Raw genomic sequence first — 15,581 nt, 5'->3', positions numbered from 1 at the left:
AAATGTTTGAAAATGTATTTATTCAAATTCTTCTTAAATCACAATGTTTTTATTGTTGTATTTTTTGAATAATATTTTGTGATCTTTCAAGGGGAACAAACCAAAATGCAGTTATTTTTTTTTCTACAAAAAACATTCAAAATCAGTAATCGCTGTCTAAGTTGAAGGGAATATTTTGAATTTTTTTGCCAATGACAAAGTGCCAAAAAAAAAAAGCCTAAAGTGTCGATTTTCGATTTCACCAGTGACATCACACTCGTAACTCACCTTGATCCTAATGGCGGTTCACATATCCTGACAAATCTCACACTTTTACTATGTCTCTCCGTAAAGACCGACTGGAAAACCATCCCATCTACTTTCTCAACAATCCTCTCCAAGAAGTTCTGTCACTCAAGCTTTTGAGTCTCACTATCTGCCATGATCTTTCCTGGGAAAGCCACATTTCAAATCTTGCCTCCAAAGCCAGTCGCTGACTGGGCATCTTCCGTCGTGCGAAGTCCTTCCTTGGCACACCTGAGCTCCTCACCACATACAAGGCTTTCATCCGCAGCTCAATGGAATACTGTTCTCCCCTCTGGGCTGGTGCTCCTGCCTCACACCTAGCTCAGCTTCACGCTGTTGAAACCAAAGCGTTCAGAATCATTGGAATCTCCCGCGATGAAGCTAACTCCAAGGGCCTTTCACTCACTCACCGCAGGCAGGTTGGTGGTCTTTCCGTCTTCTACCATCTCCTCTCTGGCCTTGCCCCCCCCCCCCCCCCCCCAGCTCTCTCTCTGGGCTCTGTCCCCCAAATATTCCTGCAGGTCGCACAAGATCTGCCTGCAACCCTCTTATGGTTAAACTGCCAAAAACAAGACTCTCTGCTCACCTTCACTCCTTCATTCCTCTTTTATCCCGCCTCTGGAACAAACTCCCTCACTCTCTTCAATCCCACTCCTCCCTCCAGGTCTTTAAAACGGCTGTTCACCACCATCTCTTATCTTCCCCCATCCAAAACCTTGATCTTTTCTACCCCCGCTAATTTCACCCCAGATCCACTTTTTTGAAATACCAACTTCTGTCCTGGAAGTCCTTGCAGTGTCCTTGTGTTTTATACTTCTCACACACCCCCCCTTGCCCCCCCCCTTCCAACGCCTCCTCCCATCCCTTCCCACGCCTCCTCCCCCCCCAAGCCCTCTCCCTCCCACAGATCTCCGGATGTCCCTGCTCTCAAATGTTGTGTTTATGCTTCCCCTTCTCTCCCTATCTTGTCTACGGCTACTCTTATTATATGTTTTGTGTGTCTGTTTGATTTTTTGTGTGATAAATGTTAGCTCTTTCACGAGCCTTGATCCTGTATAGAATTTTTTTTAAAATATATAGAAACAATGTATTCCGAGCTCTGATTCCATCGTCATTAGTATCTCTGAAGGTTCTCGGTATGTTTTGAAATTGATCAATGGGATTTAGAGGCAACTATCGGAGATCAAATTAGTGACACTTTAGGGGGAATTATGGAAGAATTATGGAGCCTTATCGTTTTGAGCCTTATACGAGTGGTGGTGGAGGTGTTTATGAACATGCAAACTCCGGTTGCATGTTCACAACAGATTGGTAGGTTCTGCTTTTCCGTTCAAACTATGGTTTATTAGGGATTTGGGGATTAATTGATAAATCAGTTATACTGTATTACTAAAATCAGTTATATAATATATATAGAAGAAATATGGCATGGACACGACACAGCATGGACACGGCACGACACAGCACGGACACGACAACACAGCATGGACACGGCACAGCAAGGGCATGGCACAGCACGGACATGACACAGCACAAACACGACACAGCACGGGCACGACACAGCACGGGCACGACACAGCACGGGCACGACACAGCACGGACATGGCATGGACATGGCTCGACACGACATGGACATGGCTCGACACGGCACGGACATGGCTCGACCTGGCATAGACATGGCACGACACGGCACAGCACGGACATGGCACGGCATGGCACGACACGGCACGGACATGGCACGACACGGCAATGGCACGACACGGCACGGACATGGCATGACACGGCACAGACACGAGACAGCACTGACACGGCATTACACAGCACGGACACGGCACAACACATCATGGACACGGCACAACACATCACGGACACGACGCAGCACGGACACGACGCAGCATGGACACGACGCAGCACGGGCACGACGCTGCACGGGCACGACGCAGCACGGGCACGACGCAGCACGGGCACGACGCAGCACGGGCACGACGCTGCACGGGAACGACGCTGCACGGGCACGACGCTGCACGGGCACGACACTGCACTGCACGGGCACGACACTGCACTGCACGGGCACGACACTGCACTGCACGGGCACGACACTGCACTGCACGGGCACGACACTGCACGGGCACGACACTGCACGGGCACGACACTGCACGGGCACGACACTGCACGGGCACGACACTGCACAGCACACAGGCACACTCGGAGGCCGCCGACAAAATGGGCGACAAATGCTTTATCCCACCATCACAGGCTGAGCTGGTGTCCTGTATGTTACAAGATCGTCCCGTTTCATACTTAACCCGGAATTCCATTTGTGTCTGTGGTCGTGCTGTTTTTTGTCACACCGTCATGTCATGCCCCAGTAGAGGGGGGGAAGGGAGTGGGGTGGTGGTGAGGTGAGATTGATCGCCAGCAGGCCAACCAACACAGGTGTTGATTCAATGATCAAATATCCTGTGCACATGTGCTGGTAGCTGGGAAGAGATGGTCTTACAGTTTCGAGTGATGGCTGTTTCTTTCGCTTAATCGTGGGGGTTGGAATCCTCTCCCAATTCTGGCAGATAACCACAAGATCTAGCCATCTCTGTTGTTTCATAACAGTGCTCTGTAAAATGTTCTGAGCACAAAAGTGAACATTTTTTAGGCCCGATTCACACTCAGGTATTTCTGACAAACTCAGGGTCTTGTGGCCATTGGTGTAACATAAAACTGTCTCGGTTTATATTACTACTAGCGGGGTCACCCGTGGGAATCCCACGGGCATGGATGTGTGTGACATTTCGACATATTGAGTTATATGCTGCACATTCATTTTTACAAAATGGTTACTGGCAAGTCATCAGATCCAGAAATGGTGTGAATTTAGTTATTTCACATAATATGTGACCCCTCACTCCTCTCCACCTGACACTCTCCTGTCTCCACCTGACACTCTCCTGTCTCCACCTGACACTCTCCTCTCTCCACCTAGCACTCCTCTCCTCTCCAAACCCTCACATCCCTCTCCTTTCCAATCCCTCACCTCTCCAATCCCTCACACTCCTCTCCTCTGCAATCCTTCACACACCTCTCCAATCGCGCCTCACACTCCTCTCCAATCGCGCCTCACACTCCTCTCCAATCGCGCCTCACACTCCTCTCCAATCGTGCCTCACACTCCTCTCCAATCGTGCCTCACACTCCCCTCCAATCACTCCTCTCCAATCGTGCCTCACACTCCTCTCCAATCACTCCTCACACTCCTCTCCAATCGTGCCTCACACTCCTCTCCAATCGCGCCTCACACTCCTCTCCAATCGCGCCTCACTCGCCTCTCCAATCGGCTTTCCCCGTCTCGTTTCTCTCCTTTTTCTCCCGTCTCGTTCTTTTTCTTGCTCCAAATCGGCCCGTCGGAATCGGAAATCGGCCCGTCTCGCCCGTCGGCCCGTCGGAATCGGAAATCGGCCCGTCTTGCTTTTGTGCTTGTGCGTAAATAAATTGTGTTCATGACACCATTTCTGGTGTTGGGCTAGCGGCTAGGGTGCCGGCTTAGGATCCTGGGTTCGAATCTCGGTCGATCGCCGAATTAATGCCAGGGGGGTTGACTCAGCCTGTCATCCTTCCGAGGTCGGCTAATTGAGTACCAGTTCACTGGTAATTCCCTGTTTGTCGTTGAAGGCGGCAAAAAGGGTTGGCGTCAGGAAGGGCATCCGGCCGTAAAACATTGCTTCAAAAAGGGGACAAAAAAACAACAACTACCACGGTCCCCGAAAAGGCCAACCCCCGCTTTGCGGGGAAAAATGGCCTCTAAACGGTGGTTTTTACACCATTTCTGGATCTGATGACTTGCCAGTAACCATTTTGTAAAAATGAATGTGCAGCATCTAACTCAATATGTCGAAATGTCACACACATCCATGCCCGTGGGATTCCCACGGGTGACCCCGCAAGTTTGCATTGACGTTCGTCGATGGACTCGTTCGCCCGTCTCATTCGTTTTCTTGCTGCATCCTGTTCAAGTCTGCGTTCTTCATCGATCGTCTCATTCATTTTGGAAATAGAAGTTTCCACGCAGCGCATGAATTGTCACGATCCTCAAGAGGAATTTGTCTCGTAATCATCAAATGATAAATGGCAAGTAAATTATATTGTGGAAAATTAAAGATTTCAAATAAACCTATTTAAAGTGTATTCGCACATGACTAATTTTAAAAAACGAAGAAATATCTCTCGGTAATTTCCTGAAACATATTTTACTTCCGGCTAATAATGTTGAATTAAATAAAAACGAAGAAATATATGTCGGCATCATTGTTGACGTTTTTGTGACGACTGTCATCAAACGAAAAAGTAATATATCTTAACGGAAAAGCAAAAGCGAATTTTTAATATATATCGACACGTTGCCGTCGGTGTCATGTTGGGCGGTGTATGATACACCATGACGCGATTTTTAAAAATATATCTCTGCATTTTCCCGCGTGTGTGGAATGTTCTCAATTATTGCTGACACCGAGTCCAAAACCATCGATAAAAATGAAATCATATGGTGAGTTAGATTGGAGATAAAGGCGTGAGAGAGACTCAATGGCCTTGAAGTTGAAGTTACAGGCGTTTGAGAATTCATTTCGTTCTATAAACGGCAACTTTCATTGGATTTCCTTCCCGTTTTTTTTCAACCGAGTCGAAAACTATGTTAGCGACTGTGAAAAATGAAATGATATATCGAATTTTTAATATGTATCGACACGTTGCCGTCGGTGTCATGTTAGGCGGTGTATGATACACCATGACGCGATTTTAAAAAATATATCTGCATTTTCCCGCGTGTGTGGAATGTTCTCAATTATTGCTGACACCGACTCTAAAACCATCGATAAAAATGAAATCATATGGTGAGTTAGATTGGAGATAAAGGCGTGAGAGAGACTCAATGGCCTTGAAGTTACAGGCATTTGAGAATTCATTTCGTTCTATAAACGGCAACTTTCATCGGATTTTCTTCTCGTTTTTTTTCAACCGAGTCTAAAACTATGTTAGCGACTGTGAAAAATGAAATGATATATCGAATTTAAAATAGATATCGACACATTGCCGTCGGTGTCATGTTGGGCGGTGTATGATACACCATGACGCGATTTTAAAAAATATATCTCTGCATTTTCCCGCGTGTGTGGAATGTTTGTGGAAAATTAAAGATTTCAAATAAACCTATTTAAAGTGTATGCGCACATAACTAATAAAAAAAACGAAGAAATATCTCTCGGTAATTTCCTGAAACATATTTTACTTCCGGCTAATATGTTGAATGAAATAAAAACGAAGAAATATATGTCGGCATCATTGTTGACGTTTTTGTGACGACTATCATCAAACGAAATAGTAATATATCATAACGGAAAAGCAAAAGCGAATTTTTAATATATATCGACACATTGCCGGCGGTGTCATGTTGGGCGGTGTATGATACACCATGACGCGATTGTAAAAAATATATCTCTGCATTTTCCCGCGTGTGTGGATTGTTCTCAATTATTGCTGACACCGAGTCTAAAAGTAAAACCATCGATAAAAATGAAATCATATGGTGAGTTAGATTGGAGATAAAGGCGTGAGAGAGACTCAATGGCCTTGAAGTTACAGGCCTTTGAGAATTCATTTCGTTCTATAAACGGCAACTTTCATCGGATTTTCTTCCCGTTTTTTTTTCAACCGAGTCTAAAACTATGTTAGCGACTGTGAAAAATGAAATGATTTATCGAATTTGATTTGAAATAAAACTGGGGGAGAGCAAGACACCACGGGCCTACAAAACAGGACTCAAAGCTATGCGAGTTAATAAAATGGTGGATATTTGTTTATAGCCACTCCCAGAATGGGTGGAGCTATGGGTGGAGCTACTCTGCAAACCGAGTAAGCCACACCCCGGACAGACACCCAACAGATAGACAGACAGACAGACAGAATCATCTACGGCTATTATAATATAGACAACCTCCAAGGACGCATTGACTAAGCATATTTGTGGAAAATCCAAAATTATTTGCCGTATGAGTTAAATCGTACCGGCAATATAACCTGTAGTCAGTACGAATGTGGCGGTCGACTTCTGAGAGTGATGTCACGGCAAAGTGTGAAGGAGAAGATTTCGACTTTCAATCACAAAATTACCAAATTTATAAATCGCAAATCAGAAAAAGGCACAACATCTCTATTTTGTAGCATGTCAAGGGATAGATTAGCGTCGAGGTGGTCAGAGTGTTTTGGGTTCCCTTTAACAACACCTGCTTTTTAGTTTGCAAAACTGTAACACTCTATCTTGGCATATACATATGACTAGATGTTTCAATAGCTGTTTCAACCTTTTGTTATGTTCGTTGCTGCTATTCTTTTAAATATATATTTATTGCAAATAGGACACAGACCACTCTTTAGCCTGTTTAACATCAATTGTTTTTTGATGATAAAAATTCTAAATAGCTGTGTAACTTAGGCTCGTAATCTGATGCCTGCTTATAGTATTGCATGAGTATCTTCAGTTGTCATCATGATTTTTTTTTAATGATGTTGAAGTTTCAATGGAGATATTTACTTGTTTTGAGTGAATGTTTACAAATAAACTTTAACAATAAATGGCTAAAAATGTAATCAGCTATTTATGAATTGTTTTCAACTCAATCTATCATTGTGCTTTGCACAATTAATCTCTCATTAGGCAGGCAGTCTGCGATACTGGGACTGTTATTATGGATCTCATCTGTTTGTTGCTCCCATATTTTAATATGTTTCCTATCATCAAATCAGATTTATTTTCACCTTTAAATGAAAGGTGCACTTACATATTACATACGCAAATTGCTTAATATGGATCCCCTACTCTCCCTCCATCACACATTCCCCTGCCACATGATCTAAACTTTACCATTCACCTTTTCCAATAAATTACTTTTAATAACTCTCTCCGTTGTAAAACGTTTACTTTGCATGCTTCATCCGAAAGGAGTAGTCCACCAGCTGTGCATTAGTAGTCTGAACAGATTTCAGATTTCTGCCCTAATCCATGAGGGAACGGCACCAATGACAGTCACATGCCAGTAATAATGCAAGCTCTAATTGGTAACAGAATCTTGGTCAGATATGCTTCCACAACATAATTCCTATAGATAGATATATATATATATACGTATATATATATATATATATATATATATATATATATATATATATATATATATATATATATATATACACACACACATATATACAGTCAAGTGAAAAAGTAAGTACATCCCATGTAAAGTTTTGACTTTTTCAACATATTTCAACATACAGATATTTGATCTTCATTTCAACAATATTGATAGATAAAGAGCTCTCTGATGCTTTCATAAAGAAGGTTATAGATGCCTACGAGTCTGGGAAGGGATTTAAAAAGATCTCCAAACAATTTGAAATTCATCATTCGACTGTCCGGAAGATCATCTGCAAGTGGAGAAGATTCCAAACAACTGCCAACTTGTTCAGGCCAGGCCGCCCCAGCAAGTTCAGCCCGAGAGCAGACCGCAAGATGCTGAAAGAAGTCTCCAAGAACCCCAGAATGTCATCACGGGACCTACAGGTAGCTCTTGCCACTGTTGATGTCAAAGTGCACGAGGCTACCATTTGAAAGAGGCTGCACAAATTTGATCTACATGGGAGGTGTGCCAGGAGGAAACCTTTGCTGCGCAGAAAGAACATCAGGGCAAGACTAAAGTTTGCCAATGAACACCTAGGCAAAGACCAGCACTTCTGGAACAATGTGCTCTGGACAGATGAGTCAAAGGTAGAGCTATTTGGCCAGAGTACCAGAAGACATGTTTGGCGAAAACCAAAGACAGCATTTGACCACAATAACCTGATACCAACTGTAAAGCACGGTGGTGGAAATATTATCGTTTGGGGGCAGCTTTGCTACATCAGGGCCTGGGCAGCTCACCATCATAGAATCCACTATGAATTCTTCATTGTACCAGAGGGTGCTTGAGGATAATGTGAGGCCATCTGTCGGAAGTTGAAGATCAACCAAAGGTGGACCTTGCAACATGACAATGGCCATAAACATACCAGTAAATCCACCAATGGCTGAAAGGAATGGCTGAAAAGAAAGAAATGGAATGTTCTGGAATGACCAAGTCGAAGCCCGGATCTAAATCCCATCGAGATGTTTTTGGGGGATTTGAAACGAGCTGTGCATGCAATTGTGCATGCTGTGCAACAATTTTTTGTTGAATAAATTATTGCAAAGTCAATTTTTCATTGTTTTTTGTTCAATTAGATCACCTTTATCTATAGATAATGTTTAAATGAAGATCAAATATTGATATGTCCACATATGTTAAAAAGATTTTAAAAACATTTCATGGGGTGTACTTACTTTCTCCACATGCGAAATTTGCAATTTTGTTTATTTAAATTATACAATGGACTACAAAATGTAATTGTTTCATGATATTTGTTATATTATATCACTTTTATCTGTCAATATTTTTGAAATGAAGATCAAATAGCTGTATGTTGAAATATGTTGAAAAAGTCAAAACTTTACATGGGGTGTACTTACTTTTTCACGTGACTGTACATACAGTGGGCTGCAAAAGTACGAATCCACTTAAATCAATGCCAAGCTTTCTCAAATCATTGGGGCGGTTGAGGATTTGGGGTTGGGAGGGGTGAGGTGAAGACTTGGGGTTGGAAGGGTCGGTTGAGGACTTGGGTTGGAGGAGGGGGGGTGAAGATTTGGGGTTGGGAGGGTCGGTTGAGGACCTGGGTTTGAGGGGAGGGGTGAAGATTTGGGGTTGGGAGGTGGGTGGAGGGCGGTGTGAAAATTTGGGGTTGGGAGGGGGGGTTGAAGACTTGGGGTGGAGGCGGGATTGAGGACTCGGGATGGTTGGGGGTTGGGGGGGAGAGGAGGAGGAGGAATGATTTATATCAAGCAGCATTTTTGGGAGCACCTCACACGACAATATTAAATTCCCCTGACATTTAACTTCTCTTTGCATAATATGGTTGAAGTCACATTTTACATTACGCGGCAGCATTTGCGCGGGTACCTGCTAGTATACATATGAAGTATACAATTTTTACACATTTTAATTGGAGGCCATTTGTTCCCGTGCCATTCCTACATATGGAGTTCTACCATACTCCATGATATTGGACGATTTATGTTGCGAAAGCATATCTGAACGAGATTATATATAAATATATTTTTCCATGCATCAAATTTAGTGTCATGACTCACACAGAGTAAAACATCAAGCTGTGACTGGCAGGTGGTTTTCAACCACAGCTCTGGTGTGACCGATCGTGTGAGTGATTTATCAAGGACGCAAGAGCCTGTGGAGGAGCAGCGAGTCGAAATAGCGAACACGTGTCATGGTATCGATTTCAACAGAGGAGGCAAAACCAAAACCATCACCAGCCTTGAAGTTTTGACTGCTCCCCCGTGGAGTGACGGACGTGCCTCTCGCAAAACGATTGGCTCATGGTTTTTGGGTGGGACCATGGGACCACCAGGGGGGCACACGACCCCAAGTGCTCACAATTTAAAGGCTCCATAGCTATTATATCGAGTCTACTTATCATAGACACCCATGAAATGATCATCTAGTAGTTTAGAGAACCATCAATTGCGATAACATAGATACAGAAACTAACAACCACATCCACGTGTCGCAATGAAACTTTGGAATAATTCAAACAATGATAAATCAGCAGCAAAGCATCAAATACAGAATCTTACCGTCGATCTGTTCTTCCGTGAACTCGATCTGCAAGATATGAGAGGGACATGGAGGGGAGGGGAGAAGGGACGTGGCGGTGCTTGGTGACCACATGGGGGGTGACCTATGTACATGACTCGAGCCGGTCACCCTGATGATCCTCGTGTTCCATTCAAAACTCCACCATTTTATCGTTATCGAGATGAAATCTCATTGCTGTTTGAAACAAATTGGTCCCCGAATTGCTCTTCAGGAAAGTGGAGCAACGTGTGCTCACGGCAGCCAATCGGGTCTGAATATGAATCAGAAGAAATATTGGACCAAACAAGATCTTTTGGACTGCAGACTCGCAATTTGTTCAAGAGGAGTAAATTCGACATCAAATTGGCGGAAACGAGAGGACCGGGGCTCGAGGCTCGAGTCGCCGAAGGTGGTGCGGGGTCTGCGACCCTGCCGCGAGGGCAGGTGCTCGGGGTGGGAGCTTCATGCGGGAGGTTGTTTGATCACTCACCCTCTAGCTCGTCTGCGGTGAATTGGTGACCCTGCCGATCGAAAGCATCGCCGAGGGAAACACACATCGATCATTTCGTTACGCACAGGTACATGAACGCGTAAAACGTAACGGAATTTGAGCAAAACAATCGACGGCGGGTGGACCGGAGAAGGGGAACGCACCATTATGGCTCGTGTGTCCGGGTGCTGCGGCGTGAAGCAAAGGCTGAGGGTCTGAAGTTGCTCTTCCGTTCAACCTAAGGACCAGCGCGGAATCCCTGCGACGCTCCTACTCCTTATAGCGGGGGGTGCCCCGGAGGGCTACGAGTGGGCGGGGCTCGAGGCCGGAACAGGGGGCGGAACCAAATGACAGGTGTCTGGCAAGAAATACTCTATCTCGAAGCTCGCTGCTCCCGAGCCCTACCCTGGGGTATCTGGACCGCTGGGCGAAATCCGAGCCCCAAAGGCGCTTTTCTTGGTTCCCCCGACGCGACGATCCTCGCCTTTTTTAGCCCTCGGGCTCCATCGAACCCAAGGGGCGATCATTCCCTACATGGCAATGTGTCCAGGGGACCTCACCCGACCGTTTTTGGCCTCTTGCAAGATGCCGATGGCCCAGGATCTTCCCCGATGCGGCGAATATCAATCATATACCATGGTTTGTCCAACGGAATGATGTACGAGTTATATTATTATATAACGTGGGTTCAAAAGTCTCCATCCAAACTCCAATATGTATCCTCGACAGTCTTACATATACCATATCGTCTAAAGATTCCCATTACGTAACAAAACCTGAATGCAGCCTTTCACCCTTTAATTGATCGATGTCAAAAAATATTCTTGATCAATAAACAATGAACGCAATTATAGTTGTTTTTAACTTTTGATTGAAAAAAAACGGGACAAATGCAACCAACAAAATGCATCGCACTATCTACCGTCAAGCCTGGTCGCAATGTGGGATGAATTTGATGGTGAGCAAGAAGTTTGGTTTGATGGTGAGCAAGAAGTTTGGGTTGATGGTGAGCAAGAAGTTTGGTTTGATGGTGAGCAAGAAATTTGGTTTGATGGTGAGCAAGAAGTTTGGTTTAATGGTGAGCAAGAAGTTTGGTTTAATGGTGAGCAAGAAGTTTGGTTTAATGGTGAGCAAGAAATTTGGTTTAATGGTGAGCAAGAAGTTTGGTTTAATGGTGAGCAAGAAGTTTGGTTTAATGGTGAGCAAGAAATTTGGTTTGATGGTGAGCAAGGAATTTGGTTTGATGGTGAGCAAGAAATTTGGTTTGATGGTGAGCAAGAAGTTTGATTTGATGGTGAGCAAGAAGTTTGGTTTAATGGTTAGCAAGAAATTTGGTTTAATGGTGAGCAAGAAATTTGGTTTGATGGTGAGCAAGAAATTTGGTTTGATGGTGAGCAAGAAATTTGGTTTGATGGTGAGCAAGAAGTTTGGTTTAATGGTGAGCAAGAAGTTTGGTTTGATGGTGAGCAAGAAGTTTGGTTTAATGGTGAGCAAGAAATTTGGTTTGATGGTGAGCAAGGAATTTGGTTTGATGGTGAGCAAGAAATTTGGTTTGATGGTGAGCAAGAAGTTTGATTTGATGGTGAGCAAGAAGTTTGGTTTAATGGTTAGCAAGAAATTTGGTTTAATGGTGAGCAAGAAATTTGGTTTGATGGTGAGCAAGAAATTTGGTTTGATGGTGAGCAAGAAATTTGGTTTGATGGTGAGCAAGAAATTTGGTTTGATGGTGAGCAAGAAATTTGGTTTGATGGTGAGCAAGAAGTTTGGTTTGATGGTGAGCAAGAAATTTGGTTTGATGGTGAGCAAGAAGTTTGGTTTAATGGTGAGCAAGAAGTTTGGTTTGATGGTGAGCAAGAAGTTTGGTTTGATGGTGAGCAAGAAATTTGGTTTGATGGTGAGCAAGAAGTTTGGTTTAATGGTCAGCAAGAAATTTGGTTTAATGGTAAGCAAGAAATTTGGTTTGATCGTGTGCAAGAAATTTGGTTTAATGGTTAGCAAGAAATTTGGTTTGATGGTGAGCAAGAAATTTGGTTTGATGGTGAGCAAGAAGTTTGGTTTAATGGTGAGCAAGAAGTTTGGATTGATGGTTAGCAAGAAATTTGGTTTAATGGTGAGCAAGAAGTTTGGTTTGATGGTGAGCAAGAAGTTTGGTTTGATGGTGAGCAAGAAATTTGGTTTGATGGTGAGCAAGAAATTTGGTTTGATGGTGAGCAAGAAGTTTGGTTTAATGGTGAGCAAGAAGTTTGGTTTGATGGTGAGCAAGAAGTTTGGTTTGATGGTGAGCAAGAAGTTTGGTTTGATGGTGAGCAATAAATTTGGTTTGATGGTGAGCAAGAAATTTGGTTTGATGGTGAGTAAGAAGTTTGGTTTAATGGTGAGCAAGAAGTTTAGATTGATGGTGAGCAAGAAGTTTGGTTTGATGGTTAGCAAGAAATTTGGTTTAATGGTGAGCAAGAAGTTTGGTTTATTGGTGAGCAGGAAGTTTGGTTTGATGGTGAGCAAGAAATTTGGTTTGATGGTGAGCAAGAAATTTGGTTTGATGGTGAGCAAGAAATTTGGTTTGATGGTGAGCAAGAAATTTGGTTTGATGGTGAGCAAGAAATTTGGTTTGATGGTGAGCAAGAAATTTGGTTTGATGGTGAGCAAGAAGTTTGGTTTGATGGTGAGCAAGAAATTTGGTTTGATGGTGAGCAAGAAGTTTGGGTTGATGGTGAGCAAGAAGTTTGGTTTAATGGTGAGCAAGAAGTTTGGTTTAATGGTGAGCAAGAAGTTTGGTTTAATGGTGAGCAAGAAATTTGGTTTGATGGTGAGCAAGGAATTTGGTTTGATGGTGAGCAAGAAATTTGGTTTGATGGTGAGCAAGAAGTTTGATTTGATGGTGAGCAAGAAGTTTGGTTTAATGGTTAGCAAGAAATTTGGTTTAATGGTGAGCAAGAAATTTGGTTTGATGGTGAGCAAGAAATTTGGTTTGATGGTGAGCAAGAAATTTGGTTTGATGGTGAGCAAGAAGTTTGGTTTAATGGTGAGCAAGAAGTTTGGTTTGATGGTGAGCAAGAAGTTTGGTTTAATGGTGAGCAAGAAATTTGGTTTGATGGTGAGCAAGGAATTTGGTTTGATGGTGAGCAAGAAATTTGGTTTGATGGTGAGCAAGAAGTTTGATTTGATGGTGAGCAAGAAGTTTGGTTTAATGGTTAGCAAGAAATTTGGTTTAATGGTGAGCAAGAAATTTGGTTTGATGGTGAGCAAGAAATTTGGTTTGATGGTGAGCAAGAAATTTGGTTTGATGGTGAGCAAGAAATTTGGTTTGATGGTGAGCAAGAAATTTGGTTTGATGGTGAGCAAGAAGTTTGGTTTGATGGTGAGCAAGAAATTTGGTTTGATGGTGAGCAAGAAGTTTGGTTTAATGGTGAGCAAGAAGTTTGGTTTGATGGTGAGCAAGAAGTTTGGTTTGATGGTGAGCAAGAAATTTGGTTTGATGGTGAGCAAGAAGTTTGGTTTAATGGTCAGCAAGAAATTTGGTTTAATGGTAAGCAAGAAATTTGGTTTGATCGTGTGCAAGAAATTTGGTTTAATGGTTAGCAAGAAATTTGGTTTGATGGTGAGCAAGAAATTTGGTTTGATGGTGAGCAAGAAGTTTGGTTTAATGGTGAGCAAGAAGTTTGGATTGATGGTTAGCAAGAAATTTGGTTTAATGGTGAGCAAGAAGTTTGGTTTGATGGTGAGCAAGAAGTTTGGTTTGATGGTGAGCAAGAAATTTGGTTTGATGGTGAGCAAGAAATTTGGTTTGATGGTGAGCAAGAAGTTTGGTTTAATGGTGAGCAAGAAGTTTGGTTTGATGGTGAGCAAGAAGTTTGGTTTGATGGTGAGCAAGAAGTTTGGTTTGATGGTGAGCAATAAATTTGGTTTGATGGTGAGCAAGAAATTTGGTTTGATGGTGAGTAAGAAGTTTGGTTTAATGGTGAGCAAGAAGTTTGGATTGATGGTGAGCAAGAAGTTTGGTTTGATGGTTAGCAAGAAATTTGGTTTAATGGTGAGCAAGAAGTTTGGTTTATTGGTGAGCAGGAAGTTTGGTTTGATGGTGAGCAAGAAATTTGGTTTGATGGTGAGCAAGAAATTTGGTTTGATGGTGAGCAAGAAATTTGGTTTGATGGTGAGCAAGAAATTTGGTTTGATGGTGAGCAAGAAATTTGGTTTGATGGTGAGCAAGAAATTTGGTTTGATGGTGAGCAAGAAATTTGGTTTGATGGTGAGCAAGAAGTTTGGTTTGATGGTGAGCAAGAAATTTGGTTTGATGGTGAGCAAGAAGTTTGGTTTAATGGTTAGCAAGAAATTTGGTTTAATGGTGAGCAAGAAATTTGGTTTGAGGGTGAGCAAGAAATTTGGTTTGATGGTGAGCAAGAAATTTGGTTTGATGGTGAGCAAGAAATTTGGTTTGATGGTGAGCAAGAAATTTGGTTTGATGGTGAGCAAGAAGTTTGGTTTGATGGTGAGCAAGAAATTTGGTTTGATGGTGAGCAAGAAGTTTGGTTTAATGGTGAGCAAGAAGTTTGGTTTGATGGTGAGCAAGAAGTTTGGTTTGATGGTGAGCAAGAAGTTTGGTTTGATGGTGAGCAAGAAATTTGGTTTGATGGTGAGCAAGAAGTTTGGTTTAATGGTTAGCAAGAAATTTGGTTTGATGGTGTGCAAGAAATTTGGTTTAATGGTTAGCAAGAAATTTGGTTTGATGGTGAGCAAGAAATTTGGTTTGATGGTGAGCAAGAAGTTTGGTTTAATGGTGAGCAAGAAGTTTGGATTGATGGTTAGCAAGAAATTTGGTTTAATGGTGAGCAAGAAGTTTGGTTTGATGGTGAGCAAGAAGTTTGGTTTGATGGTGAGCAAGAAATTTGGTTTGATGGTGAGCAAGAAATTTGGTTTGATGGTGAGCAAGAAGTTTGGTTTAATGGTGAGCAAGAAGTTTGGTTTGATGGTGAGCAAGAAGTTTGGTTTGATGGTGAGCAATAAATTTGGTTTGATGGTGAGCAGGAAATTTGGTTTGATGG

The 15,581-nt window shown here is 42.8% G+C and overlaps 2 protein-coding genes across 4 annotated transcripts in view; both read right to left on the bottom strand.

Annotated features, from left to right (window-relative positions):
* Positions 1-15,581, bottom strand: part of HPRT1 (hypoxanthine phosphoribosyltransferase 1) — a 684,029-nt gene that overhangs the window by 157,915 nt on the left and 510,533 nt on the right. The window lies entirely within an intron of this gene.
* The window catches only part of LOC137437517 (myosin light chain 3, skeletal muscle isoform), a 55,230-nt gene that overhangs the window by 11,730 nt on the left and 27,919 nt on the right, over positions 1-15,581 (bottom strand). Inside the window, exons 1-2 of one of the 3 annotated variants that reach the window (XM_068131904.2) lie at positions 10,707-11,014; positions 10,543-10,573 (exon numbers count right to left, since the gene is read on the bottom strand). In XM_068131904.2, the coding sequence (XP_067988005.1) occupies positions 10,543-10,573; positions 10,707-10,709 (34 nt within the window). In that variant the 5' untranslated portion in view covers positions 10,710-11,014. Of the gene's footprint in view, positions 1-10,051; positions 10,574-10,706; positions 11,015-15,581 lie in introns of those variants that run through there. The other 2 variants (XM_078766008.1, XM_068131903.2) reach the window with 2 other exon arrangements.

The sequence above is a fragment of the Myxine glutinosa genome, chromosome 12, assembly GCF_964187855.1.
Source record: "Myxine glutinosa chromosome 12, kmMyxGlut1.1, whole genome shotgun sequence".
Classification (NCBI taxonomy): domain Eukaryota; kingdom Metazoa; phylum Chordata; class Myxini; order Myxiniformes; family Myxinidae; genus Myxine; species Myxine glutinosa.
This window is presented reverse-complemented; position numbering and strand designations above follow the sequence as displayed.